The following is a 27,500-nucleotide window of genomic DNA, read 5'->3' as shown; positions in this document are numbered from 1 at the left end:
TTTGATCTCCATTCTCCAAGTGTGGTTGAACAGCGACACCTGCTGGTGGTTGGATTTAATTCATTAAACACGTTTGAATTTTGTTTAGAAAAAATACTTTATACCCAACATGTAAATGCAATTCTCCAACTGTAACTTTATGTTTACACAATGCTGTACCTCCTCCAACTGTATATAGGCCTACTTTATGTTTACACAATGCTGTACCTCCAACTGTATATATACTTTATGTTTACACAATACTGTACCTCCAACTGTATATATTTTATGTTTACACAATGCTGTACCTATACTTTATGTTTACACAATGCTGTACCTCCAACTGTATATACTTTATGTTTACACAATGCTGTACCTCCAACTGTAACTTTATGTTTACACAATGCTGTACCTCCAACTGTATATACTTTATGTTTACACAATGCTGTACCTCCAACTGTATATACTTTATGTTTACACAATGTTGTACCTCCAACTGTATATACTTTATGTTTACACAATGCTGTACCTCCAACTGTAACTTTATGTTTACACAATGCTGTACCTCCAACTGTATATACTTTATGTTTACACAATGATGTACCTCCAACTGTATATACTTTATGTTTACACAATGTTGTACCTCCAACTGTATATACTTTATGTTTACACAATGCTGTACCTCCAACTGTAACTTTATGTTTACACAATGCTGTACCTCCTCCAACTGTATATACTTTATGTTTACACAATGCTGTACCTCCAACTGTATATACTTTATGTTTACACAATGCTGTACCTCCTCCAACTGTATATACTTTATGTTTACACAATGTTGTACCTCCAACTGTATATACTTTATGTTTACACAATGCTGTACCTCCAACTGTATATACTTTATGTTTACACAATGCTGTACCTCCAACTGCATATACTTTATGTTTACACAATGCTGTACCTCCTCCAACTGTATATACTTTGTTTACACAATGCTGTACCTCCTCCAACTGTATATACTTTATGTTTACACAATGCTGTACCTCCAACTGTATATACTTTATGTTTACACAATGCTGTACCTCCTCCAACTGTATATACTTTATGTTTACACAATGCTGTACCTCCAACTGTAACTTTATGTTTACACAATACTGTACCTCCAACTGTATGGTAACAAGAAGACTCGCCCCGGTGCGTGCCTGTTTTTCCTCCCGGAATTTTCCCCAGTGAGGGGGATAACTTTGTAATGTACTATTGGCTGTTTGTATTCTTTTTGGGAAAATATAAAAAGATACTCCTGTGTAAAGGCTATATTATATTACTTATAGTGACCCTATAAACTATTTAGTATTATTATTATGCAAGGTTTTGCCCCCTCAAATGGTACCTCGTCAGATAATCCCCACATATCCTACAACAACTTCTGTGAACAGACTTCACTGTAGTAGCTTTTCATAAATTATATTAATATTTATAATGCTGTCATGAAAGTTTATAGTTAGAGAAACTCAAAGTTCAGCCGTCTGCTGTCCAGCCTCTCCCACCCCTCACTGGGGGAAATTCTGGGAGGAAAAACAGAAACGGGGTGAGTCTTCTTGTATTCAACTGTATAACAGGCCTACTTTAATAATAATAATAATAATAGTCGTTATCTTCATGATAAATCAATTAATAATGCTAAACCTATATAAACCTGTTTCAACATTAAACACAGAAACAAAAAGATGTCAAATAAACTGATCTGATATTTAATTTAATTCTCATTTCCTTTTTGAATGTCACCCCTGAGTCACACAAATACATTACAATACAAACAAAAACAAACGAAAACTAAATCAGAATTAAGCATTTTCACCAAATCTAAACTAAACCTGCCAAAACCCGCTTTAAGAACAAATATGAAGTTACACTTATTTTTAGTTTGTTTTTTCCTAGACAGCACCAAGTAGCCTACAGAGCCCCGGGGAACCCCGCTCAGCCGTTAGCATAGAGGTTCAACACGATCACCAGATCTCACAAAGTCTCATTCACACAGACGACGACCTTCACACGACCTCTGTGTGTGTATTAAGCTACACCAGAGGTCGTGTGAAGGTCGTCGTCTGTGTGAATGAGACTTTGTCATCATATAGATAGTCCACTGTTAGTTTCTTAGCTTACGCATGTTTCATGATAAATGCTTTTATGTGATGTATTCCCATGCTTTTGTTCTTGCTTAAATGTAAATCGCTCTGGATTAAGAGCGTCTGCTAAATGCCTACATTGTAAATTGTAAATTGTCTAACCACAAGGCCACTGAGCTATTTATACATGTCTATCACGTCTATTTTAGTATTTAAGCTGATCGTTTTATTATTAGTTTCATAAATACACTTTCCTGTGTGATATGGGTTGTAATATTCATATAGGCCTATAATAATATTCATTATACATTTCATTTCCATATTATTTTACTTTGCTCATTAGTCATTTCTCATTAAATATACACCCTAAATTAATTGCATTGAATGGGCTATGGGGTGTTGTGCTAATTATTTCCATCGCTAATTAATTCCATCGCTCAAAATTATATTTTCTTTGTCCTCTGTCCTCTCTCTAAATTATTGTTAAACATCTGCATTAGTTAATTTACCAGGTGTTATGGTGAACAATTAGATATTAGTTAGAGAAGTTAATTAGATAAGTTATTTTTGATCAACGTTTGCCTGTCATCTCTCGTAATGGTACCAACATCTCTTCATAATGTAAATAATATCCCAAGCGGCACAGTTTACTACTTATTTCAATGGAAATAAGTGAACTAGCACAACACCCCATAGCCCCATTCAATTCAATGCAATTCATTGAGGGCTTATGGTAGGGGAAATAAGGAGTTTTTGCACGAAATAACACCTGGACCTCTTTGGTGGGGACGTAACAACTACAAAGAAAGGTAAGAAAGCCTTTTAGCATGGAATTCTCATGCATTAAACAATTTTGAAAGTTTTTCTCCTCTGGTGAAAAGCTGGAATGTGCGCGATGTCAGTCTCTCAGTCAAATATCTGGTCACATTATGTCCATGTGGTCCAGCCCTATGGAGTGCATATGCTAATAAAAAACAACTTTATGCTTCCCAAGGATAATATGAGCATCAAAGCAATATTTTAAATACTTTTTATTAGCACGTGCATTGCATTTATTCCACATAGGGCTGGACCACACATTATGACATCATCAACAAAGGAGCAGTCCCTGTTGAGTGAAAGATTCGGTTTTTGAAAGAAATCTAATATTTAAAGTGTTTTTAATTTTGTCATAATTAATTAGCCAGGGTTCCTGAGGGCAGGGGGTCCCAGAGGGGGGGGGGGGGTTCCCAGAGGAGAGGGGGTCCCCAGAGGGGGGGGGGTCCCCAGAGGGGAGGGGCTCCCCAGCCAAAAAAACCTCGAGAACGCCTGTCCTAGAAGTTGAAACCGTGACGTTCATTCTCACATTGATTTCACTCACACATTTATAGCAAACCATCACAGACTCACTGAGTCACACATTTATAGCAAACCATCACAGACTCACTGAGTCACACATTTATAGCAAACCATCACAGACTCACTGAGTCACACATTTATAGCAAACCATCACAGACTCACTGCGTCAGAGTTCACAGACGTCATTTATTGCATTTCATTTGACAAAAACAAACAAAACAAAAGATGGAATATCTGTACGTGACTTAAGCTTGTTTGGGCGTGGTTTAAGACAGAAGCACATGTCAGAGACACATGGTTTCATGGTTTAAGACAGAAGCGCATGGCAGAGACACATGGTTTCATGGTTTAAGACAGAAGCGCATGTCAGAGACACATGGTTTCATGGTTTAAGACAGAAGCGCATGGCAGAGACACATGGTTTCATGGTTTAAGACAGAAGCGCATGGCAGAGACACATGGTTTCATGGTTTAAGACAGAAGCGCATGGCAGAGACACATGGTTTCATGGTTTAAGACAGAAGCACATGGCAGAGACACATTGTTTCATGGTTTAAGACAGCAGCACATGCCAGAGACACATGGTTTCATGGTTTAAGACAGAAGCGCATGGCAGAGACACATGGTTTCATGGTTTAAGACAGCAGCACATGCCAGAGACACATGGTTTCATGGTTTAAGACAGAAGCGCATGGCAGAGACACATGGTTTCATGGTTTAAGACAGCAGCACATGCCAGAGACACATGGTTTCATGGTTTAAGACAGAAGCGCATGGCAGAGACACATGGTTTCATGGTTTAAGACAGAAGCACATGCCAGCGTCACAGCTTTGGTTTCGTTCAGATTTTGGTCCACAGATATTTGGTCATTCACTCATTTTACTTTTTTCTGGTTAAGTGTTCACAGTACAGTAGTATAGATTTAATAAACGTAGCTGGCTGAGAACAGAGACTGCATGGAGTACAGTATCTTTAATAAACAGACTATAGTTATCTTTATGTTTTTAATAAACGTAGCTGGCTGAGAACAGAGACTGCATGGAGGCCTTGTCAGCAGATCCAGAGGGGTTGTACTCTCCCTTAGAGGCCAGGCCGTTAATCTGAAACACAGACAAAGACAAGACAAAACAAAACAAGGCCACGGTCAACTTTATTCTCCACAACAAGGTCCATCTGTCTCCCCCCTCGGCCTGTCTGTCTCCCCCCTCGGCCTGTCTCTCCCCTCGGTCTGTCTCTCCCCTCGGTCAGTCTCTCCCCTCAGTCTGTCTCTCCCCTCAGTCTGTCTCTCCCCTCAGTCTGTCTCTCCCCTCGGTCTGTCTCTCCCCTCAGTCTGTCTCTCCCCTCGGCCTGTCTGTCTCTCCCCTCAGTCTGTCTCTCCCCTCAGTCTGTCTCTCCCCTCGGTCTGTCTCTCCCCTCGGTCTGTCTCTCCCCTCGGTCTGTCTCTCCCCTCGGTCTGTCTCTCCCCTCGGTCTGTCTCTCCCCTCAGTCTGTCTCTCCCCTCGGTCTGTCTCTCCCCTCAGTCTGTCTCTCCCCTCAGTCTGTCTCTCCCCTCGGTCTGTCTCTCCCCTCGGTCTGTCTCTCCCCTCGGTCTGTCTCTCCCCTCAGTCTGTCTCTCCCCTCAGTCTGTCTCTCCCCTCAGTCTGTCTCTCCCCTCAGTCTGTCTCTCCCCTCAGTCTGTCTCTCCCCTCAGTCTGTCTCTCCCCTCAGTCTGTCTGTCTCTCCCCTCTGTCTGTCTCTCCCCTCGGTCTGTCTGTCTCTCCCCTCAGTCTGTCTCTCCCCTCAGTCTGTCTCTCCCCTCGGTCTGTCTCTCCCCTCAGTCTGTCTCTCCCCTCGGCCTGTCTGTCTCTCCCCTCGGTCTGTCTCTCCCCTCAGTCTGTCTCTCCCCTCAGTCTGTCTCTCCCCTCGGTCTGTCTCTCCCCTCGGTCTGTCTCTCCCCTCGGTCTGTCTCTCCCCTCGGTCTGTCTCTCCCCTCGGTCTGTCTCTCCCCTCGGTCTGTCTCTCCCCTCGGTCTGTCTCTCCCCTCGGTCTGTCTCTCCCCTCGGTCTGTCTCTCCCCTCAGTCTGTCTCTCCCCTCAGTCTGTCTCTCCCCTCGGTCTGTCTCTCCCCTCAGTCTGTCTCTCCCCTCGGTCTGTCTCTCCCCTCGGTCTGTCTCTCCCCTCGGTCTGTCTCTCCCCTCAGTCTGTCTCTCCCCTCGGTCTGTCTCTCCCCTCAGTCTGTCTCTCCCCTCAGTCTGTCTCTCCCCTCAGTCTGTCTCTCCCCTCGGTCTGTCTCTCCCCTCGGCCTGTCTCTCCCCTCAGTCTGTCTCTCCCCCCTCGGTCTGTCTCTCCCCTCAGTCTGTCTCTCCCCTCAGCCTGTCTCTCTGCAGGGTCTGTCTCTCCCCTCAGTCTGTCTCTCCCCTCGGTCTGTCTCTCCCCTCGGTCTGTCTCTCCCCTCGCCAAACTGTGTCTACAATGAATATCAATCCAAACTGTCTACAATGGTTATGATGTCAAACTGTCTACAATGGTTATGATGTCAAACTGTATCTGCAATGGTTATGATGCCAAACTGTGTCTGCAATGGTTATGATGTCAAACTGTGTCTGCAATGGTTAAGATGCCAAACTGTCTACAATGGTTATCAATCCAAACTGTCTACAATGGTTATGATGTCAAACTGTATCTGCAATGGTTATCAATCCAAACTGTGTCTGCAATGGTTATGATGCCAAACTGTGTCTACCATGGTTATCAATTACTTGTCCAAAAGCTAAATAACATGAATGTAAATCCATTCATCATTAGATGGTTCCACTCCATGTTAACAAACAGATCTCAACAGGTAAAGGTGAACTCGGTACTCTCTAAATTGTGTAGCACAGGTGTGCCACAAGGGGGGGTGAGTTCACCATTTATTTTCACCGCCTACACAAATGACTGCAGAAGCAGCCAGCCAAACAACTTCATAGTTCTTAGTGGGGAAGGGACTTCTTGACCTTCATCAGTTATTTATTGCACTTTACTGTGATTGTGATACTAGTATAAACTGTGAATACTCTGGCACTTTTTAATATTATATACCTTCTCTCATTGCAATTTGCACTTCTCTTGTGATACTCTTGTGTACTTTGCTGCTACTGTGTATTTTCTTTTGTGTATTGTCTGTCTGTTTAAAAAAGCGTTGATGTACTAATGCACTTTTGCCCAAGACGAATTTCCCCTCGTGGGACAATAAAGTATATCTCATCTCATCTCATCATCTCATCAATCCAAACTGTGTCTGCAATGATTATGATGCCAAACTGCGTCTACACTGAAAATAGCTGATCTACAAGCTCACAACGTGTCGCAGCTTGTAGATCAGCTATTTTCACCATGCAACCAAGTGTAAAATGACTTATACTGGATCTCTTCTCCACTAGTCCCTTCCTGACATTTTAGTCTAGTTTTTATTTGTTGACGAAATTGTCAATTGTCAATAAATGTAATTAATTGGTGGTTCCGTGGCTCAGATGGGTCTGAGAGGCTAAATGTCATCAAACGGTGGTTCCGTGGCTCAAATGGTTCTGAGAGGCTAAATGTCATCAGATGGTGGTCCGTGGCTCAGATGGGTCTGAGAGGCTAAATGTCATCAGATGGTGGTCCGTGGCTCAGATGGGTCTGAGAGGCTAAATGTCATCAGATGGTGGTTCCGTGGCTCAGATGCAGAATAAATAAATAAAGAACCTTGCCATGAAAAGGGAAGTTAGGACAGAGGAAGTTAGGACAGAGTCTGTCCACGACGCGTGCAGCGTGTTCCGAGTCTGACAGAATGAGAGACGGGGGTCAAAGTTCATCGCCGTGCGTCAATAATTAACCAAACGCACTGAAGCTACATGTGGTAAAGAGAGAGAGGGGCGAGCTACACTGAAGCAACATGTGGTTTAAAGAGAGAGAGGCCCAGAGGGGCGAGCTACACAAAAATATATTTTGTAATGAAATTTGTAGGATATTTCCAAGTGTGCAAGCAATTAAAAACAATGTTGCAAGATGCTTAGGCCATTCAAACAGTGTTTTGCATTGAGCTCATGCCATGCGCTGTCTGCGTGACATACTGCATGTGAGATAATAACACAGGATGGACTATAGTACCTTTGTGACAGACAGACATGTTGTCACTGCGTGCTACAGGTCTATAGTACCTTTGTGACAGACAGACATGTTGTCACTGCGTGCTACAGGTCTATAGTACCTTTGTGACAGACAGACAGACATGTTGTCACTGCGTGCTACAGGTCTATAGTACCTTTGTGACAGACAGACATGTTGTCACTGCGTGCTACAGGTCTATAGTACCTTTGTGACAGACAGACATGTTGTCGCTGCGTGCTACAGGTCTATAGTACCTTTGTGACAGACACAGACAGACATGTTGTCACTGCGTGCTACAGGTCTATAGTACCTTTGTGACAAACAGACATGTTGTCGCTGCGTGCTACATGTCTATAGTACCTTTGTGACAGACAGACATGTTGTCACTGCGTGCTACAGGTCTATAGTACCTTTGTGACAGACAGACATGTTGTCGCTGCGTGCTACAGGTCTATAGTACCTTTGTGACAGACACAGACAGACATGTTGTGGCTGCGTGCTACAGGTCTATAGTACCTTTGTGACAGACACAGACAGACATGTTGTGGCTGCGTGCTACAGGTCTATAGTACCTTTGTGACAGACAGACATGTTGTCGCTGCGTGCTACAGGTCTATAGTACCTTTGTGACAGACACAGACAGACATGTTGTCACTGCGTGCTACAGGTCTATAGTACCTTTGTGACAGACACAGACAGACATGTTGTCACTGCGTGCTACAGGTCTATAGTACCTTTGTGACAGACACAGACAGACATGTTGTCACTGCGTGCTACAGGTCTATAGTACCTTTGTGACAGACACAGACAGACATGTTGTCACTGCGTGCTACAGGTCTATAGTACCTTTGTGACAGACAGACATGTTGTGGCTGCGTGCTACAGGTCTATAGTACCTTTGTGACAGACAGACATGTTGTCACTGCGTGCTACAGGTCTATAGTACCTTTGTGACAGACAGACATGTTGTCACTGCGTGCTACAGGTCTATAGTACCTTTGTGACAGACAGACATGTTGTCACTGCGTGCTACAGGTCTATAGTACCTTTGTGACAGACAGACATGTTGTCACTGCGTGCTACAGGTCTATAGTACCTTTGTGACAGACAGACAGACATGTTGTCACTGCGTGCTACAGGTCTATAGTACCTTTGTGACAGACACAGACAGACATGTTGTCACTGCGTGCTACAGGTCTATAGTACCTTTGTGACAGACACAGACAGACATGTTGTCACTGCGTGCTACAGGTCTATAGTACCTTTGTGACAGACAGACATGTTGTCGCTGCGTGCTACAGGTCTATAGTACCTTTGTGACAGACAGACATGTTGTCGCTGCGTGCTACAGGTCTATAGTACCTTTGTGACAGACACAGACATGTTGTCGCTGCGTGCTACAGGTCTATAGTACCTTTGTGACAGACAGACAGACATGTTGTCACTGCGTGCTACAGGTCTATAGTACCTTTGTGACAGACAGACATGTTGTCACTGCGTGCTACAGGTCTATAGTACCTTTGTGACAGACAGACATGTTGTCGCTGCGTGCTACAGGTCTATAGTACCTTTGTGACAGACACAGACAGACATGTTGTCGCTGCGTGCTACATGTCTATAGTACCTTTGTGACAGACAGACATGTTGTCACTGCGTGCTACAGGTCTATAGTACCTTTGTGACAGAGAGACATGTTGTCGCTGCGTGCTACATGTCTATAGTACCTTTGTGACAGACAGACATGTTGTCGCTGCGTGCTACAGGTCTATAGTACCTTTGTGACAGAGAGACATGTTGTCGCTGCGTGCTACATGTCTATAGTACCTTTGTGACAGACACAGACAGACATGTTGTCACTGCGTGCTACAGGTCTATAGTACCTTTGTGACAGACAGACATGTTGTCGCTGCGTGCTACATGTCTATAGTACCTTTGTGACAGACAGACATGTTGTCGCTGCGTGCTACAGGTCTACAGTACCTTTGTGACAGACAGACATGTTGTCACTGCGTGCTACAGGTCTATAGTACCTTTGTGACAGACACAGACAGACATGTTGTCACTGCGTGCTACAGGTCTATAGTACCTTTGTGACAGACAGACATGTTGTCACTGCGTGCTACAGGTCTATAGTACCTTTGTGACAGACACAGACAGACATGTTGTCACTGCGTGCTACAGGTCTATAGTACCTTTGTGACAGACACAGACAGACATGTTGTCGCTGCGTGCTACAGGTCTATAGTACCTTTGTGACAGACAGACATGTTGTCACTGCGTGCTACAGGTCTATAGTACCTTTGTGACAGACAGACATGTTGTCACTGCGTGCTACATGCATGAGAGAACACAGGACAATGTTCACACACATCTCTCAGTTTTCCAGGGGCCCTAGTCAGTCAGTCAGCCACCCAGCCAGCCACCCACCCACCCAGACAGACAGCCAGTCACCCACCCTGCCAGTCACCCACCCAGCCAGCCAGCCAGTCACCCAGACAGCCAGCCAGTCACCCACCCAGCCAGTCACCCACCCACCCAGCCAGCCAACCAGCCAGCCAGCCACCCAGACAGCCAGCTAGTCACCCACCCAGCCAGCCAACCAGCCAGCCAGCCACCCAGACAGCCAGCCAGCCACCCACCCTGACGCCCACCCACCCAGTCAGTAGCGGTCAGTAGAAGTCAGTAGAGGTCAGTAGTGGTCAGTAGCGGGCAGTAGCAGTCAGTAGCGGTCAGTAGCGGGCAGTAGCAGTCAGTAGCGGTCAGTAGAAGTCAGTAGCAGTCAGTAGCAGTCAGTAGCGGTCAGTAGAAGTCAGTAGAAGTCAGTAGCAGTCAGTAGCGGTCAGTAGCGGTCAGTAGCAGTCAGTAGCGGTCAGTAGCGGGCAGTAGAAGTCAGTAGAAGTCAGTAGAAGTCAGTAGAAGTCAGTAGAAGTCAGTAGCGGTCAGTAGCGGTCAGTAGCGGGCAGTAGCGGGCAGTAGAAGTCAGTAGAAGTCAGTAGAAGTCAGTAGAAGTCAGTAGAAGTCAGTAGCGGTCAGTAGCGGTCAGTAGCAGTCAGTAGAAGTCAGTAGAAGTCAGTAGAAGTCAGTAGAAGTCAGTAGAAGTCAGTAGAAGTCAGTAGCGGTCAGTAGCAGTCAGTAGCAGTCAGTAGAAGCCAGTAGAAGCCAGTAGCAGTCAGTAGCAGTCAGTAGAAGTCAGTAGAAGCCAGTAGAAGTCAGTAGAAGTCAGTAGCAGTCAGTAGAAGTCAGTAGCAGCCAGTAGAAGCCAGTAGAAGTCAGTAGAAGTCAGTAGAAGTCAGTAGAAGTCAGTAGCAGTCAGTAGAAGTCAGTAGCAGCCAGTAGCGGTCAGTAGCAGTCAGTAGAAGTCAGTAGAAGTCAGTAGTGGTCAGTAGCGGTCAGTAGCGTTCAGTAGCGTTCAGTAGCAGTCAGTAGTGGCCAGTACCTTGGCTCTGTTACAGAACACGTCCTGTGTAGTGGTCAGTAGTGGTCAGTAGCGGTCAGTAGTGGTCAGTAGGTCAGTACCTTGGCTCTGTTACAGAACACGTCCTGTGTAGTGGTCAGTAGTGGTCAGTAGCGGTCAGTAGTGGTCAGTAGGTCAGTACCTTGGCTCTGTTACAGAACACGTCCTGTGTAGTGGTCAGTAGTGGTCAGTAGCGGTCAGTAGGTCAGTAGGTCAGTACCTTGGCTCTGTTACAGAACACGTCCTGTGTAGTGGTCAGTAGCGGTAGCGGTCAGTAGCGGTCAGTAGCGGTCAGTAGCGGTCAGTAGCGGTCAGTAGGTCAGTACCTTGGCTCTGTTACAGAACACTTCCTGGGCCTTCTTCTTGTTCTCGGCCTGGCCGCTCCAGGCGGTCAGCGTGGAGGCCTGCAGCGCGCGGCCGTAGGAGAAGGTCAGCCTCCAGGGGCGGGGCAACGGGACCTGGTTGATGGCGTTCAGGTTCAACGACGCTTCCTCCTCGCTCTGACCACCTGACAGGAAGCAGATCCCTGGAGGGGGAGGGGCCATGACAGAGGGGGAGGGGCCATGACAGAGGGGGAGGAGCCATGAGAGAGGGGGAGGAGCATAAGAGGGGGATGAGCATGATACCTTACAGCCCGTAGCCCCTCCCCTAGCCTCGACCACCTTACAGCCCGTAGCCCCTCCCCTAGCCTCGACCACCTTACAGCCCCTAGCCCCTCCCCTAGCCTCGACCACCTTACAGCCCGTAGCCCCTCCCCTAGCCTCGACCACCTTACAGCCCGTAGCCCCTCCCCTAGCCTCGACCACCTTACAGCCCGTAGCCCCTCCCCTATCCTCGACCACCTTACAGCCCGTAGCCCCTCCCCTATCCTCGACCACCTTACAGCCCGTAGCCCCTCCCCTAGCCTCGACCACCTTACAGCCCGTAGCCCCTCCCCTATCCTCGACCACCTTACAGCCCGTAGCCCCTCCCCTATCCTCGACCACCTTACAGCCCGTAGCCCCTCCCCTATCCTCGACCACCTTACAGCCCGTAGCCCCTCCCCTATCCTCGACCACCTTACAGCCCGTAGCCCCTCCCCTATCCTCGACCACCTTACAGCCCGTAGCCCCTCCCCTAGCCTCGACCACCTTACAGCCCGTAGCCCCTCCCCTAGCCTCGACCACCTTACAGCCCGTAGCCCCTCCCCCATCCTCGACCACCTTACAGCCCGTAGCCCCTCCCCCATCCTCGACCACCTTACAGCCCATAGCCCCTCCCCTAGCCTCGACCACCTTACAGCCCGTAGCCCCTCCCCTAGCCTCGACCACCTTACAGCCCGTAGCCCCTCCCCTATCCTCGACCACCTTACAGCCCGTAGCCCCTCCCCTAGCCTCGACCACCTTACAGCCCGTAGCCCCTCCCCTATCCTCGACCACCTTACAGCCCGTAGCCCCTCCCCTAGCCTCGACCACCTTACAGCCCGTAGCCCCTCCCCTAGCCTCGACCACCTTACAGCCCGTAGCCCCTCCCCTATCCTCGACCACTTTACAGCCCGTAGCCCCTCCCCTATCCTCGACCACCTTACAGCCCGTAGCCCCTCCCCTATCCTCGACCACCTTACAGCCCGTAGCCCCTCCCCTAACGTCAACCACTTATACCAATTATATATAATTGTGCTGCCATTCTGCCATCATGATAATTTCACTGAACCGGTATCAGTGAGTGACAAATAAACCCTCTATCTTGAATCCTTTTGCCAGCATCATTCTCTCTTGTGAGAGCAACAAAGCGTTGTGTAGTCGTCTGTTGGTTTGTATCATTTATGTTGTTCTGTAAAAGTGGTGGTATTATTAGGGCTTGTCTGTTTGTGTGTGCCTCGACGGAGCGGGCAGTAGAGTTTCTGCTATCTGCGCGCTGGTTGTGGTGGGCCGAATTTTTGTCCCAGTCCAGTCCTGCTATAATCTACCCGATCTTGAGGCCTACGAAATCAGGAAATCAAATAGTCAACTACAACGTAGTACCAACAAGGTCGACTAGTGGATTTACTAGTCGACTAGTTGAATAGTCTACTATAGTTGCTTAATGCCCTAGCGTGCGTGCGTGCGTGTGTGTGTGCGTGAGTGTGTGTGCGTACCGGGCACGGCAGAAGGCACCGTGCGTCTCAGCGCGGAGACGGTAGCCATGGCGACCTCCTGTGGCGTGTACTTCTTACTGCAGGAGTGTCCGGCCATCACCATGTTGGGTTTGAGGAGAGTTCCCTCCAGATAGACGTGGTGGTCCGAGAGGGCCTTGTAGCATGCTGCTAACACCTACAATACAGAGACACATGTAGCATGCTGCTAACACCTACAATACAGAGACACATGTAGCATGCTGCTAACACCTACAATACAGATACACATGTAGCATGATGCTAACACCTACAATACAGATAGACATGTAGCATGATGCTAACACCTACAATACAGAGACACATGTAGCATGCTGCTAACACCTACAATACAGAGACACATGTAGCATGATGCTAACACCTACAATACAGAGACACATGTAGCATGATGCTAACACCTACAATACAGAGACACATGTAGCATGATGCTAACACCTACAATACAGAGACACATGTAGCATGCTGCTAACACCTACAATACAGAGACACATGTAGCATGCTGCTAACACCTACAATACAGAGACACATGTAGCATGATGCTAACACCTACAATACAGAGACACATGTAGCATGCTGCTAACACCTACAATACAGAGACACATGTAGCATGCTGCTAACACCTACAATACAGAGACACATGTAGCACGCTGCTAACACCTACAATACAGAGACACATGTAGCATGCTGCTAACACCTACAATACAGATACACATGTAGCATGCTGCTAACACCTACAATACAGAGACACATGTAGCATGATGCTAACACCTACAATACAGAGACACATGTAGCATGATGCTAACACCTACAATACAGAGACACATGTAGCATGATGCTAACACCTACAATACAGAGACACATGTAGCATGATGCTAACACCTACAATACAGAGACACATGTAGCATGATGCTAACACCTACAATACAGAGACACATGTAGCATGATGCTAACACCTACAATACAGAGACACATGTAGCATGATGCTAACACCTACAATACAGAGACACATGTAGCATGATGCTAACACCTACAATACAGATACACATGTAGCATGATGCTAACACCTACAATACAGAGACACATGTAGCATGATGCTAACACCTACAATACAGAGACACATGTAGCACGATGCTAACACCTACAATACAGATACACATGTAGCATGATGCTAACACCTACAATACAGAGACACATGTAGCATGATGCTAACACCTACAATACAGAGACACATGTAGCATGATGCTAACACCTACAATACAGAGACACATGTAGCATGATGCTAACACCTACAATACAGAGACACATGTAGCATGATGCTAACACCTACAATACAGAGACACATGTAGCATGATGCTAACACCTACAATACAGATACACATGTAGCATGCTGCTAACACCTACAATACAGATAGACATGTAGCATGCTGCTAACACCTACAATACAGAGACACATGTAGCATGATGCTAACACCTACAATACAGAGACACATGTAGCATGATGCTAACACCTACAATACAGAGACACATGTAGCATGATGCTAACACCTACAATACAGAGACACATGTAGCATGATGCTAACACCTACAATACAGAGACACATGTAGCATGATGCTAACACCTACAATACAGAGACACATGTAGCATGATGCTAACACCTACAATACAGAGACACATGTAGCATGATGCTAACACCTACAATACAGATACACATGTAGCATGATGCTAAATGGTGCATTTATATAGCACCTAAGGCGCTCACACACATTCATACACCGATTGCGGCGGAAGCCATGCAAGGTACCAACCAGCACATCGGGAGCAATTTGGGGTTCAGTGTCTTTGCCCAAGGACACTTCGACATGTAGACAGGAGGAGGAGCCGGGATTCGAACTGCCGACCCATGGATCATTGGACGACCTGCTCTACCTCTGTGATGTACTGGCAGTCTAAATAAAGTTTTAATTGACGTCTGACCTTCTCTGTGATGTACCGACAGTGTAAATAAAGTTTCAGATGACCTCTGACCTTCTCTGTGATGTACTGGCAGCGCTGCAGGTCATGATCTCCATCAGGGAGGATCTCTGGCTCTACGATGGGAACCAGACCGTTCTAGAGGAGCACAGAGAGATAGATTAATGAACCAGACCGTTCTGGAGGAGCACAGAGAGATAGATTAATGAACCAGACCCTTCTAGAGGAGCACAGAGAAATAGATGAATGAACCAGACCGTTCTAGAGGAGCACAGAGAGATAGATTAATGAACCAGACCCTTCTAGAGGAGCACAGAGAGATAGATGAATGAACCAGACCGTTCTGGAGGAGCACAGAGAAATAGATGAATGAACCAGACCATTCTAGAGGAGCACAGAGAGATAGATTAATGAAACAGACCGTTCTGGAGGAGCACAGAGAAATAGATTAATGAACCAGACCGTTCTAGAGGAGCACAGAGAGATAGATTAATGAACCAGACCGTTCTAGAGGAGCACAGAGAGATAGATTATTGAACCAGACCATTCTAGAGGAGCACAGAGAGATAGATTAATGAACCAGACCGTTCTGGAGGAGCACAGAGAGATAGATGACCTCCTCCCCCTCTCACCTGCTGGCAGATGCTGGCGTACCTCGCCAGCACGTTGGCGTTCTCTGCGATGGCGAGCGCCGACGGACATCCGTCCGAGATCTTCAGGACACTCCTCCACTTGGCGAAGTCACAGCCGTCCTTCTTGTACTGAGCACAGCGCTCCGAGAGGCCATCCAGACCTGACCATGAAACATTACGTTAATATTCTGACTACGAGAGGCTTCCTGACCATGAAACATTACGTTAATATTCTGAGCACAGCGCTACGTTATGGTTGTGTAGGTTATGGTGTGGTTGTGTTGGTTATGGTGTGGTTGTGTTAGGGTTGTGTTGGGTTAGGTCTTCTCACCCTGGGTGGTGGTGTGTATGTGGGGTGTATGGTGTGGTTGTGTTGGGGGTGGTGGTGTGTATGTGGGGTGTATGGTGTGGTTGTGTTGGGTTAGGTCTTCTCACCCTGGGTGGTGGTGTGTATGTGGGGTGTATGGTGTGGTTGTGTTGGGTTAGGTCTTCTCACCCTGGGTGGTGGTGTGTATGTGGGGTGTATGGTGTGGTTGTGTTGGGGGTGGTGGTGTGTATGTGGTGTGTATGGTGTGGTTGTGTTGGGGGTGGTGGTGTGTATGGTGTGGTTGTGTTGGGTTAGGTCTTCTCACCCTGGGTGGTGGTGTGTATGTGGGGTGTATGGTGTGGTTGTGTTGGGGGTGGTGGTGTGTATGTGGTGTGTATGGTGTGGTTGTGTTGGGGGTGGTGGTGTGTATGGTGTGGTTGTGTTGGGTTAGGTCTTCTCACCCTGGGTGGTGGTCTCGCCATCCGTTCCATTGAGACCAGCAGTGCCTTTATCCACCTGTTAGAGAAAAGGAGAAGTATCAGGTTACGATAAACACTAACCTTACAACTCTCTGGTCAAAGGTTGGGAGTCATAGTATAGTTATAGTTAGTATATTAGTTATATATTATATATATATATATAGTTATAGTATAGTATAGTTACAGGCTACTGGATAACCTTCATTTGTATCATTTAAAGTTAACCCATTTAGACCCGAGGATGAAAAAGATAATTTTTGCCCACCACCATGCCCTTTGACCTCTCACCTTTATGCCCTTTGACCTCTCAACTTTATGCCCTTTGACCTCTCACCTTTATGCCCACAACGATGCCCTTTGACCTCTCACCTTTATGCCCACCACCATGCCCTTTGAACTCTCACCTTTATGCCCACCACCATACCCTTTGACCTCTCACCTTTATGCCCACCACCATGCCCTTTGACCTCTCACCTTTATGCCCATGATGCCCTTTGACCTCTCACCTTTATGCCCACAGTGATGCCCTTTGACCTCTCACCTTTATGCCCACAATGATGCCCTTTGACCTCTCACCTTTATGCCCACAACGATGCCCTTTGACCTCTCACCTTTATGCCCTTTGACCTCTCACCTTTATGCCCACAACGATGCCCTTTGACCTCTCACTATTATGCCCACAACGATGCCCTTTGACCTCTCACTATTATGCCCACAACGATGCCCTTTGACCTCTCACCTTTATGCCCTTTGACCTCTCACCTTTATGCCCTTTGACCTCTCACCTTGATGCCCACCACGATGCCCTTTGACCTCTCACCTTGATGCCCTTTGACCTCTCACCTTGATGCCCACCACGATGCCCTTGCCCTTGATGACGTCGGGGAACAGAACTCCGCTGTCAGACTTCTGGTAGAGCGTCTCGTGGAAGAAGATGACTCCGCCCACGCTGTCGGCGATGTCGACGGAGAACAGGAGGTCCCTGAAGAACCGCCGGTTCTCCTCCGTGTTCTCCACCGCGATGTTCTGGAGGCGCTTGGCCATGGTGCCTGATGGGAAATGTAGTTTAGTTATGATACAGTGACATGGTGCCTGATGGGACATGTAGTTTAGTTATGATACAGTAACATGGTGCCTGATGGGACATGTAGTTTAGTTATGATACAGTAACATGGTGCCTGATGGGAAATGTAGTTTAGTTATGATACAGTAACATGGTGCCTGATGGGAAATGTAGTTTAGTTATGATACAGCAACATGGTGCCTGATGGGAAATGTAGTTTAGTTATGATACAGTAACATGGTGCCTGATGGGAAATGTAGTTTAGTTATGATACAGTAACATGGTGCCTGATGGGAAATGTAGTTCTGTTATGATACAGTAACATGGTGCCTGATGGGAAATGTAGTTTAGTTATGATACAGCAACATGGTGCCTGATGGGAAATGTAGTTTAGTTATGATACAGTAACATGGTGCCTGATGGGAAATGTAGTTTAGTTATGATACAGCAACATGGTGCCTGTTGGGAAATGTAGTTTAGTTATGATACAGTAACATGGTGCCTGATGGGAAATGTAGTTTAGTTATGATACAGTAACATGGTGCCTGATGGGAAATGTAGTTTAGTTATGATACAGTAACATGGTGCCTGATGGGACATGTAGTTTAGTTATGATACAGTAACATGGTGCCTGATGGGACATGTAGTTTAGTTATGATACAGCAACATGGTGCCTGATGGGACATGTAGTTTAGTTATGATACAGTAACATGGTGCCTGATGGGAAATGTAGTTTAGTTATGATACAGTAACATGGTGCCTGATGGGAAATGTAGTCTAGTTAAGATACAGTAACATGGTGCCTGATGGGAAATGGAGTTTAGTTATGCTACAGTAACATGGTGCCTGTTGGGAAATGTAGTTTAGTTATGATACAGTAACATGGTGCCTGATGGGAAATGTAGTTTAGTTATGATACAGCAACATGGTGCCTGATGGGAAATGTAGTTTAGTTAAGATACAGTAACATGGTGCCTGATGGGAAATGTACTGTAGTTTAGTTATGATACAGCAACATGGTGCCTGATGGGAAATGTAGTTTAGTTATGATACAGCAACATGGTGCCTGATGGGAAATGTAGTTTAGTTAAGATACAGTAACATGGTGCCTGATGGGAAATGTAGTTTAGTTATGATACAGTAACATGGTGCCTGATGGGAAATGTAGTTTAGTTATGATACAGTAACATGGTGCCTGATGGGAAATGTAGTCTAGTTAAGATACAGTAACATGGTGCCTGATGGGAAATGGAGTTTAGTTATGCTACAGTAACATGGTGCCTGTTGGGAAATGTAGTTTAGTTATGCTACAGTAACATGGTGCCTGATGGGAAATGTAGTTTAGTTATGATACAGCAACATGGTGCCTGATGGGAAATGTAGTTTAGTTAAGATACAGTAACATGGTGCCTGATGGGAAATGTACTGTAGTTTAGTTATGATACAGCAACATGGTGCCTGATGGGAAATGTAGTTTAGTTATGATACAGCAACATGGTGCCTGATGGGAAATGTAGTTTAGTTATGATACAGTAACATGGTGCCTGATGGGAAATGTAGTTTAGTTATGATACAGTAACATGGTGCCTGATGGGAAATGTAGTTTAGTTATGATACAGTAACATGGTGCCTGATGGGAAATGTAGTTTAGTTATGATACAGCAACATGGTGCCTGATGGGAAATGTAGTTTAGTTATGATACAGCAACATGGTGCCTGATGGGACATGTAGTTTAGTTATGCTACAGTAACATGGTGCCTGATGGGAAATGTAGTTTAGTTATGATACAGCAACATGGTGCCTGATGGGAAATGTAGTTTAGTTAAGATACAGTAACATGGTGCCTGATGGGAAATGTACTGTAGTTTAGTTATGATACAGCAACATGGTGCCTGATGGGAAATGTAGTTTAGTTATGATACAGCAACATGGTGCCTGATGGGAAATGTAGTTTAGTTATGATACAGTAACATGGTGCCTGATGGGAAATGTAGTTTAGTTATGATACAGTAACATGGTGCCTGATGGGAAATGTAGTTTAGTTATGATACAGTAACATGGTGCCTGATGGGAAATGTAGTTTAGTTATGATACAGCAACATGGTGCCTGATGGGAAATGTAGTTTAGTTATGATACAGCAACATGGTGCCTGATGGGAAATGTAGTTTAGTTATGATACAGCAACATGGTGCCTGATGGGAAATGTAGTTTAGTTATGATACAGCAACATGGTGCCTGATGGGAAATGTAGTTTAGTTATGATACAGCAACATGGTGCCTGATGGGAAATGTAGTTTAGTTATGATACAGCAACATGGTGCCTGATGGGAAATGTAGTTTAGTTATGATACAGTAACATGGTGCCTGATGGGAAATGTAGTTTAGTTATGATACAGCAACATGGTGCCTGATGGGAAATGTAGTTTAGTTATGATACAGTAACATGGTGCCTGATGGGAAATGTAGTTTAGTTATGATACAGCAACATGGTGCCTGATGGGAAATGTAGTTTAGTTATGATACAGTAACATGGTGCCTGATGGGAAATGTAATAATATTATTAATATCAACCTGTGGATTCATGTTAATAATATTAATATCAACCTGTGGATTCATGTTAATAATATTAATAACTAGAAAAAGTGCCCTTCTGGGCACAGGTCTCCACCAGGATAGGAATGTAGGACATTGCAGCTTGCCTTCATCTGGTGGTTGGATAAAAGGGCAACAAAAGTAAACTAGGGAGTTGGCATACAAAGTTATCCACAGATCCGTGCAGTTAGAGGTAAAAACACTTTTCGGCCAGTTATAGCGCCACCTTGAGGCTGAGTTGAAATTGTTCATGTGGCATTTCTTTCTCGGCCTAGTGGGAATGTGCGTGCACAATTTCACGGAATTCACGCGATGTGTTCATGATTTGCAGCATTTTGTTTGAAACTGAGCACTCCTGTGAACTTTGGAAGCCAATCTTTTTTTTTTTTTTTTTAAGATATTTTTTTGCGGCTTACGCCTTTTATTGATTTTTGAAGGGACAGACAGTAGGCTGACAGGAAACGGGAGAGAGATGGGGGATGACATGCAGTAAAGGCCGTGTCGGGTCCGGGAGTCGAACCCGCGGCACACTGCGACTGGATTACCAGTCCGGTGCCCAGACCGTTACGCTACGGCCTGGGCCTGGAAGCCAATCTTAACCAATCAGGATGGAGTCTGAGAAATCTGAAAGACCCGTTTCGTTGAATGGCTCTAGAGAGACTGTGTACCAATTTGCGCGATGTTTGGACAAAATCTGTAGGTGTACTGTGCAAAAACTTGTTTTGCACAAAGCGGCCTCCTGGTGGCGCTATAACAGGCCGTTCTGGAAAGTTTGGGGCAGAGGTTCATCGTTGGCATCCAGGGAGAGTGTGTGCAAAATTTGGCATCGACCGGGTTAACGGTGGCCGAGATTAGCTGCTCACGGACGGACGGACACACACACGGACACACGGACGGACGGAGTGCAAAACATACTCTCCCCCCATGCCTTCGGCCTGGTGGAGACAATAATATTAATATCAACCTGTGGATTCATGTTAATAATATTAATATCAACCTGTGGATTCATGTTAATAATAATAATATCAACCTGTGGATTCATGTTAATAATAATAATATCAACCTGTGGATTCATCTGCCGCCAGGATTCCTTTCCCCGGAGCGACCATCCTCTGAGCGATGTCCGACAGCTCCTTCTTCTGAGCCGGAGACAGCGATGGAAACTGATGAGTCATCCTGGAAGAGACGAGAAGTGACGAGTCATCTTACAATTAATGCACCACGTACAGTATCTGTGTCTCTGTACATATCTGTGTCTCTGTACATATCTGTGTCTCTGTACGTCACGCAACTCCCCAACCGTTCACTCAATCCACAACTTTAATCCATGGACACAGAGTGACCTTTAAAATGTAACTTATATTATAAACCGTTGAGTCTCCAGCTCGTTTTGACCTCCGACCTCTCCGACATGATGCAACAACGTACCGCTCTTGTCAATAATTCGTCTTGTAAAGCGAGGTGAACTTTGACCCGGAAGGATAAAGCCGATAAGCTGGGCTTCGTTCTTGACCCAACTACAGATGAATATCAGACATCATTTACAACAATTTAATAGCCAACGCAACACCCCATCCTTTAACCCATTCTGACGGGCACCCATTTTGGTGTTGGCATCATGTCGTGCTTTAGCTATTGAAAAATAGCAGATCTACAAGCTCATAGCGCGCCACCGAGTGGCGCGCTACGAGCTTGTAGGTCTGCTATTTTTTTTTAAATCGAAGAACGACTGACATGTTTTAGAATCTGATCTCAGGTCAGAATGGGTTCATCAGAGCAGTGTGTGTTTAGTGGAAACCTCGTATGAATCTGATCTCAGGTCAGAATGGGTTAATATCCAGCACAACACCCCATCCTTTAATATCCAACACAACACCCCATGCTTTAATATCCAACACAACACCCCATCCTTTAATATCCAGCACAACACCCCATCCTTTAATATCCAGCACAACACCCCATCCTTTAATATCCACAACACCCCATCCTTTAATATCCACAACACCCCATCCTTTAATATCCACAACACCCCATCCTTTAATATCCAACACAACACCCCATCCTTTAATATCCAACACAACACCCCATCCTTTAATATCCAACACAACACCCCATCCTTTAATATCCACAACACCCCATCCTTTAATATCCACAACACCCCATCCTTTAATATCCAACACAACACCCCATGCTTTAATATCCAACACAACACCCCATGCTTTAATATCCACAACACCCCATCCTTTAATATCCACAACACCCCATCCTTTAATATCCAACACAACACCCCATCCTTTAATATCCACAACACCCCATCCTTTAATATCCAACACAACACCCCATCCTTTAATATCCACAACACCCCATCCTTTAATATCCAACACAACACCCCATCCTTTAATATCCAACACAACACCCCATCCTTTAATATCCAACACAACACCCCATCCTTTAATATCCACAACACCCCATCCTTTAATATCCAACACAACACCCCATCCTTTAATATCCACAACACCCCATCCTTTAATATCCACAACACCCCATCCTTTAATATCCACAACACCCCATCCTTTAATATCCAACACAACACCCCATCCTTTAATATCCACAACACCCCATCCTTTAATATCCACAACACCCCATCCTTTAATATCCAACACAACACCCCATCCTTTAATATCCACAACACCCCATCCTTTAATATCCACAACACCCCATCCTTTAATATCCAACACAACACCCCATCCTTTAATATCCACAACACCCCATCCTTTAATATCCAGCACAACACCCCATCCTTTAATATCCAACACAACACCCCATCCTTTGTCCGCCTTTTCCTACCAAACCACACCGTTTGCACACATCTCACCATGCACAACACCAACAGCATGCCTGTCCAGAGTCCAGACATCAACCACTACTTTGCATCCATGCAACCGTCATATTTACCAATAACCGTTTCTATGAAAGAACACATTCTTGTGCAAGACCAACTCCGTTCACTTCATGGGGCCAATTGTCCAATTGTAGTCTCCGGCCTTCACAGTGACAGACGTGCGTTACATGAACCACGCGACCGACCGGGATGATTTCCAACCCCTCAATGACCAACCTCGCTGCCTCTGCTCCACACCAGCTCTACAGCCCCCTCCCCCTCCCCCTCTGGGGGAGTTCGCCGGCCAGGCGAACACTCCACCTCAGACAGTAACAGCACGCATCGACAAACAAACACCACGTCCTGTTGACGAGACTACACTAATAAGGACCCATGACGGCCACCACCAGCAACAACCCCAAAAAGACATCTCTCGCCTCTCGCGCGGCAAACGGCACACAGCTACGCTTGGTGATCGCAGCTAAAGCAGCTGCCGTACAACATGGCATGCCGCGCTATGAGCTTGTAGGTCTGCTATTTCTTTTTAAATTGTGACAATGTGGCACAAATCTTTGAATGTATATTCTATCAGAGCGAACGTTTTTAACTCAAATCTTTGCTTCTGTGGGGGGGGGGGGGGGGGGGTCCCTGGAACAACATATTTTCAGATGGGGCTCGGCGGCCAGATACAGATAATTCTGGGGGTCCTTGACATGAAAATGTTTGAGAACCACTGACACAGAAACATGAGTCTGACTCTCTCTCTCTCGTCACATATAGGTGAACACGGACATTGCTGTTCCTTGCAGTGGTTGCACCACTCAAAAAGGAGAGAAAGACAAAAGAAACAGACTTAAGTAGGCCAAATGTAATATATTATACACAACATAAGAACACATAATAATAATAGCTTGAATTTATATAGGTCTGGTGGAGCTGTTGCCCCCACGACCCGACTACGGATAAGCGGTTGAAGATGGATGGATGGATGGACCCAAGGACGCTTTACAAAATGTACCAACAATCATCAACAACTATATGCCATATATAATAGAATATACTACAACCAGCAATGTCCGTGTCCACCTATGTGTTCACCTATGTGTGTATGTGTTTACCCATTCTGGGCGGGAACCCATTTTGGTGTTGGCATCATGTCATGCTTTAGCTATTGAAAAATAGCAGATCTACAAGCTCATAGCGCGCCACCGAGTGGCGCGCTATGAGCTTGTAGGTCTGCTATTTTTGAAAAATCGAAGAACGACTGACATAGAAACATGGCTTTTTTCAGAAAACTGTCAGGATGTAGAAGAACATTTTTAGAATCTGATCTCAGGTCAGAATGGGTTAATGAGCACCAGTAGGGGCGCTGTTGTGCCATGCAGAAACAGAGAGAGAGACAGTGCTGACAGACTGTTGCCTGCGAGAGAGAGAGAGAGACAGAGAGACAGAGACAGAGAGACAGACAGAGAGAGAGAGAGAGACAGAGACAGAGACAGAGACAGAGACAGAGACAGAGAGACAGACAGAGAGAGAGAGAGAGACAGAGACAGAGACAGAGACAGAGACAGAGAGACAGACAGAGAGAGAGAGAGAGACAGAGACAGAGACAGAGACAGAGACAGAGACAGAGACAGAGACAGAGAGACAGACAGAGAGAGAGAGAGAGAGAGACAGAGACAGAGACAGAGACAGACAGAGAGAGAGAGAGAGAGACAGACAGAGAGAGAGAGAGAGAGAGACCGACCACTCGGTTCACATGGGTGTGATTGTTTTCCTGCCCCTCTAAATGTCTAAATGTGTGTCACATGAAACAGTGGTGCGGTTGGAATGCGGATGTGGGGGTGAGTACAGTACAGTTACAGTAGGTACAGAGTACAGTGTGAACACCGTGTTCAGGGAAGTAGTTACACAATAATCTACATAACAAACCCAGCACACCTCCTGTCGACTCCTTTCACAGGGTGGAACCCAACACGCCACCGTGCTTTAGAAATGCCCTCACAATGTTGCCAAGAAAACAATATAACATACAGTACATATTACATACATACAGTACATATTACATACATACATACATACATATGGTATGCGGTCTAGTCTAACTTGGACTCAGGGGGGTGGACGCCTCTGCCGTGCATAGTCCCCAGTGAATAGACTCAGGGGGGTGGACGCCTCTGCCGTGCATAGTCCCCAGTGAATAGACTCAGGGGGGTGGACGCCTCTGCCGTGCATAGTCCCCAGTGAATAGACTCAGGGGGGTGGACGGTGCATAGTCCCCAGTGAATAGGCAGGTTGCCCTTCACTGGTAACCCTATTTTGGACTTGTTTTTAATATATGAAGGTATTGTGGGCTGGGACTTTACAAAGAAGCCCCCCTTTTAAATACATACATACATCTCAGAAGTTGAAGCCGTTTTTAAGGACCCACTTTTAGGCCAGTGCAACAGAGCATGCTTTTGCCTTTTTTTAAACCCTACCCATTGCGCACACACACACACACACACACACACACACACACACACACACACACACACACACACACACACACACACACACACACACACACACACACATCTGTGGGTCTAAAGTTCTGCTCACAGTGAGACACAGATTAACCCCTTTTGGTGTTTTAAACATCACGTTATGATTTAGCTTTTGAAAAATAGCAGATCTACAAGCTTGTAGGTCTGCTATTTTTCAGATGGGGTCGGTGGCCAATTACTGGAGGATGACGCAGATCTCAAGAATCTCACCAGCAACCTTTACTCACAATTAGAGGTCAGTGACATGGCAGACTACTGGAGGGACTTCCTGTTCATGACAGCTAATGCAGAATGTGCATGCAGTCCAAATCTCAGCTCTCGGTGTGCTATGTGGAATGGAATGTCACCTTCCCCTCTGCCAAGGCATTCAAAACACTACTGTGTAAGTGTTACAATGAGTGGTTGCAAAAATGAATGTGAATGAATGTGAATGCAGCGATTGTCAACTCTATGCCGTTGGCCCACATTGCATCAACGTGTCAAACACAACAACCGATGGAAGACTACAGCATTGAGCAGTCTGAAGCCGACACCATCCTCTTCACTGTTTATGCAGGCTGTGATGAAGAACTGATCCAAGTCAGGCTTCGATGGCAAAGGAACATCATCAGTGTATGACAGGGTGGTAAAGAGCTCTGTGTGGCACAGCAGCAGCTCTCACGGTGTGGAGATAGCCTTGACCTTGTGTGTGGGGGGGGAGGGGGGGGGGGGAGTTCCAGACCCACAGGAACGCACCCAGGGTGCCGGCCAGATTCCAGCGTGCCGCCCCTCGTCCGAAACGGTTGAGAAATGACAGAGTTACCGTGTGGGGGTCCCTCTACTGTACTGTACTGTACTGTAAGCAAAGTAAAGCAAAGTTACTATGTTTACCCAGGGTAACTGGACTAAGGAAAGGAAAGGTACTATGTTTACCCAGGGTAACTGGACTAAGGAAAGGAAAGGTACTATGTTTACCCAGGGTAACTGGACTAAGGAAAGGAAAGGTACTATGTTTACCCAGGGTAACTGGACTAAGGAAAGGAAAGGTACTATGTTTACCCAGGGTAACTGGACTAAGGAAAGGAAAGGTACCATGTTTACCCAGGGTAACTGGACTAAGGAAAGGAAAGGTACCATGTTTACCCAGGGTAACTGGACTAAGGAAAGGAAAGGTACTATGTTTACCCAGGGTAACTGGACTAAGGAAAGGAAAGGTACTATGTTTACCCAGGGTAACTGGACTAAGGAAAGGAAAGGTACTATGTTTACCCAGGGTAACTGGACTAAGGAAAGGAAAGGTACTATGTTTACCCAGGGTAACTGGACTAAGGAAAGGAAAGGTACTATGTTTACCCAGGGTAACTGGACTAAGGAAAGGAAAGGTACTATGTTTACCCAGGGTAACTGGACTAAGGAAAGGAAAGGTACCATGTTTACCCAGGGTAACTGGACTAAGCTCAAGAACATGTTTACAGCCAGGCCCTGCTCATAGAACATTTCATGGTAGAGGTTCAATGCCTTGTCCAAGGGCACTTCAGCGGTGGTAATTTTAACGTGTCGGTCCGGGGATACGAACTATAGCGACCTTCCAGGTATCAAGACCGCTCTGCAAACCGTTCGGCCACCACTGCCCCTGTACTGTACCGTACTGTACTGTACTGTACTGTACTGTACTGTACTGTACTGTACTGTACTGTGTGTGTTAGGTTGCGCACAGGTGGTGAAAAACAACCATGCTGTTTTCGTGCTCAGACCCAGGCAGGCACCCAGCCAGTCAGCCAGCCAGACACCCACCCAGACACCCACCCAGACACCCAGACACCCACCCAGTCAGCCAGACACCCACCCAGACACCCACCCAGTCAGCCAGCCAGTCAGCCAGCCAGACACA

At 46.0% G+C, this 27,500-nt stretch overlaps 1 protein-coding gene across 1 annotated transcript in view; it reads right to left on the bottom strand.

The window, feature by feature from the left end:
• Nucleotides 1–3,606: 3,606 nt before the first annotated feature.
• Nucleotides 3,607–27,500, bottom strand: part of LOC310873965 (fructose-bisphosphate aldolase B-like) — a 25,257-nt gene continuing 1,363 nt past the window's right edge. The window contains exons 2-9 of the mRNA XM_083786584.1: nucleotides 21,267–21,379; nucleotides 17,390–17,595; nucleotides 16,529–16,583; nucleotides 15,761–15,921; nucleotides 15,183–15,266; nucleotides 13,121–13,295; nucleotides 11,331–11,530; nucleotides 3,607–4,541 (exon numbers count right to left, since the gene is read on the bottom strand). Of these exons, the coding sequence (XP_083642710.1) occupies nucleotides 4,446–4,541; nucleotides 11,331–11,530; nucleotides 13,121–13,295; nucleotides 15,183–15,266; nucleotides 15,761–15,921; nucleotides 16,529–16,583; nucleotides 17,390–17,595; nucleotides 21,267–21,378 (1,089 nt within the window). The 5' untranslated portion in view covers nucleotide 21,379 and the 3' untranslated portion in view covers nucleotides 3,607–4,445. The remainder of the gene's footprint in view (nucleotides 4,542–11,330; nucleotides 11,531–13,120; nucleotides 13,296–15,182; nucleotides 15,267–15,760; nucleotides 15,922–16,528; nucleotides 16,584–17,389; nucleotides 17,596–21,266; nucleotides 21,380–27,500) is intronic.

The sequence above is a fragment of the Protomyctophum parallelum genome (assembly GCF_964188405.1).
Source record: "Protomyctophum parallelum genome assembly, chromosome: 16".
Classification (NCBI taxonomy): domain Eukaryota; kingdom Metazoa; phylum Chordata; class Actinopteri; order Myctophiformes; family Myctophidae; genus Protomyctophum; species Protomyctophum parallelum.
This window is presented reverse-complemented; position numbering and strand designations above follow the sequence as displayed.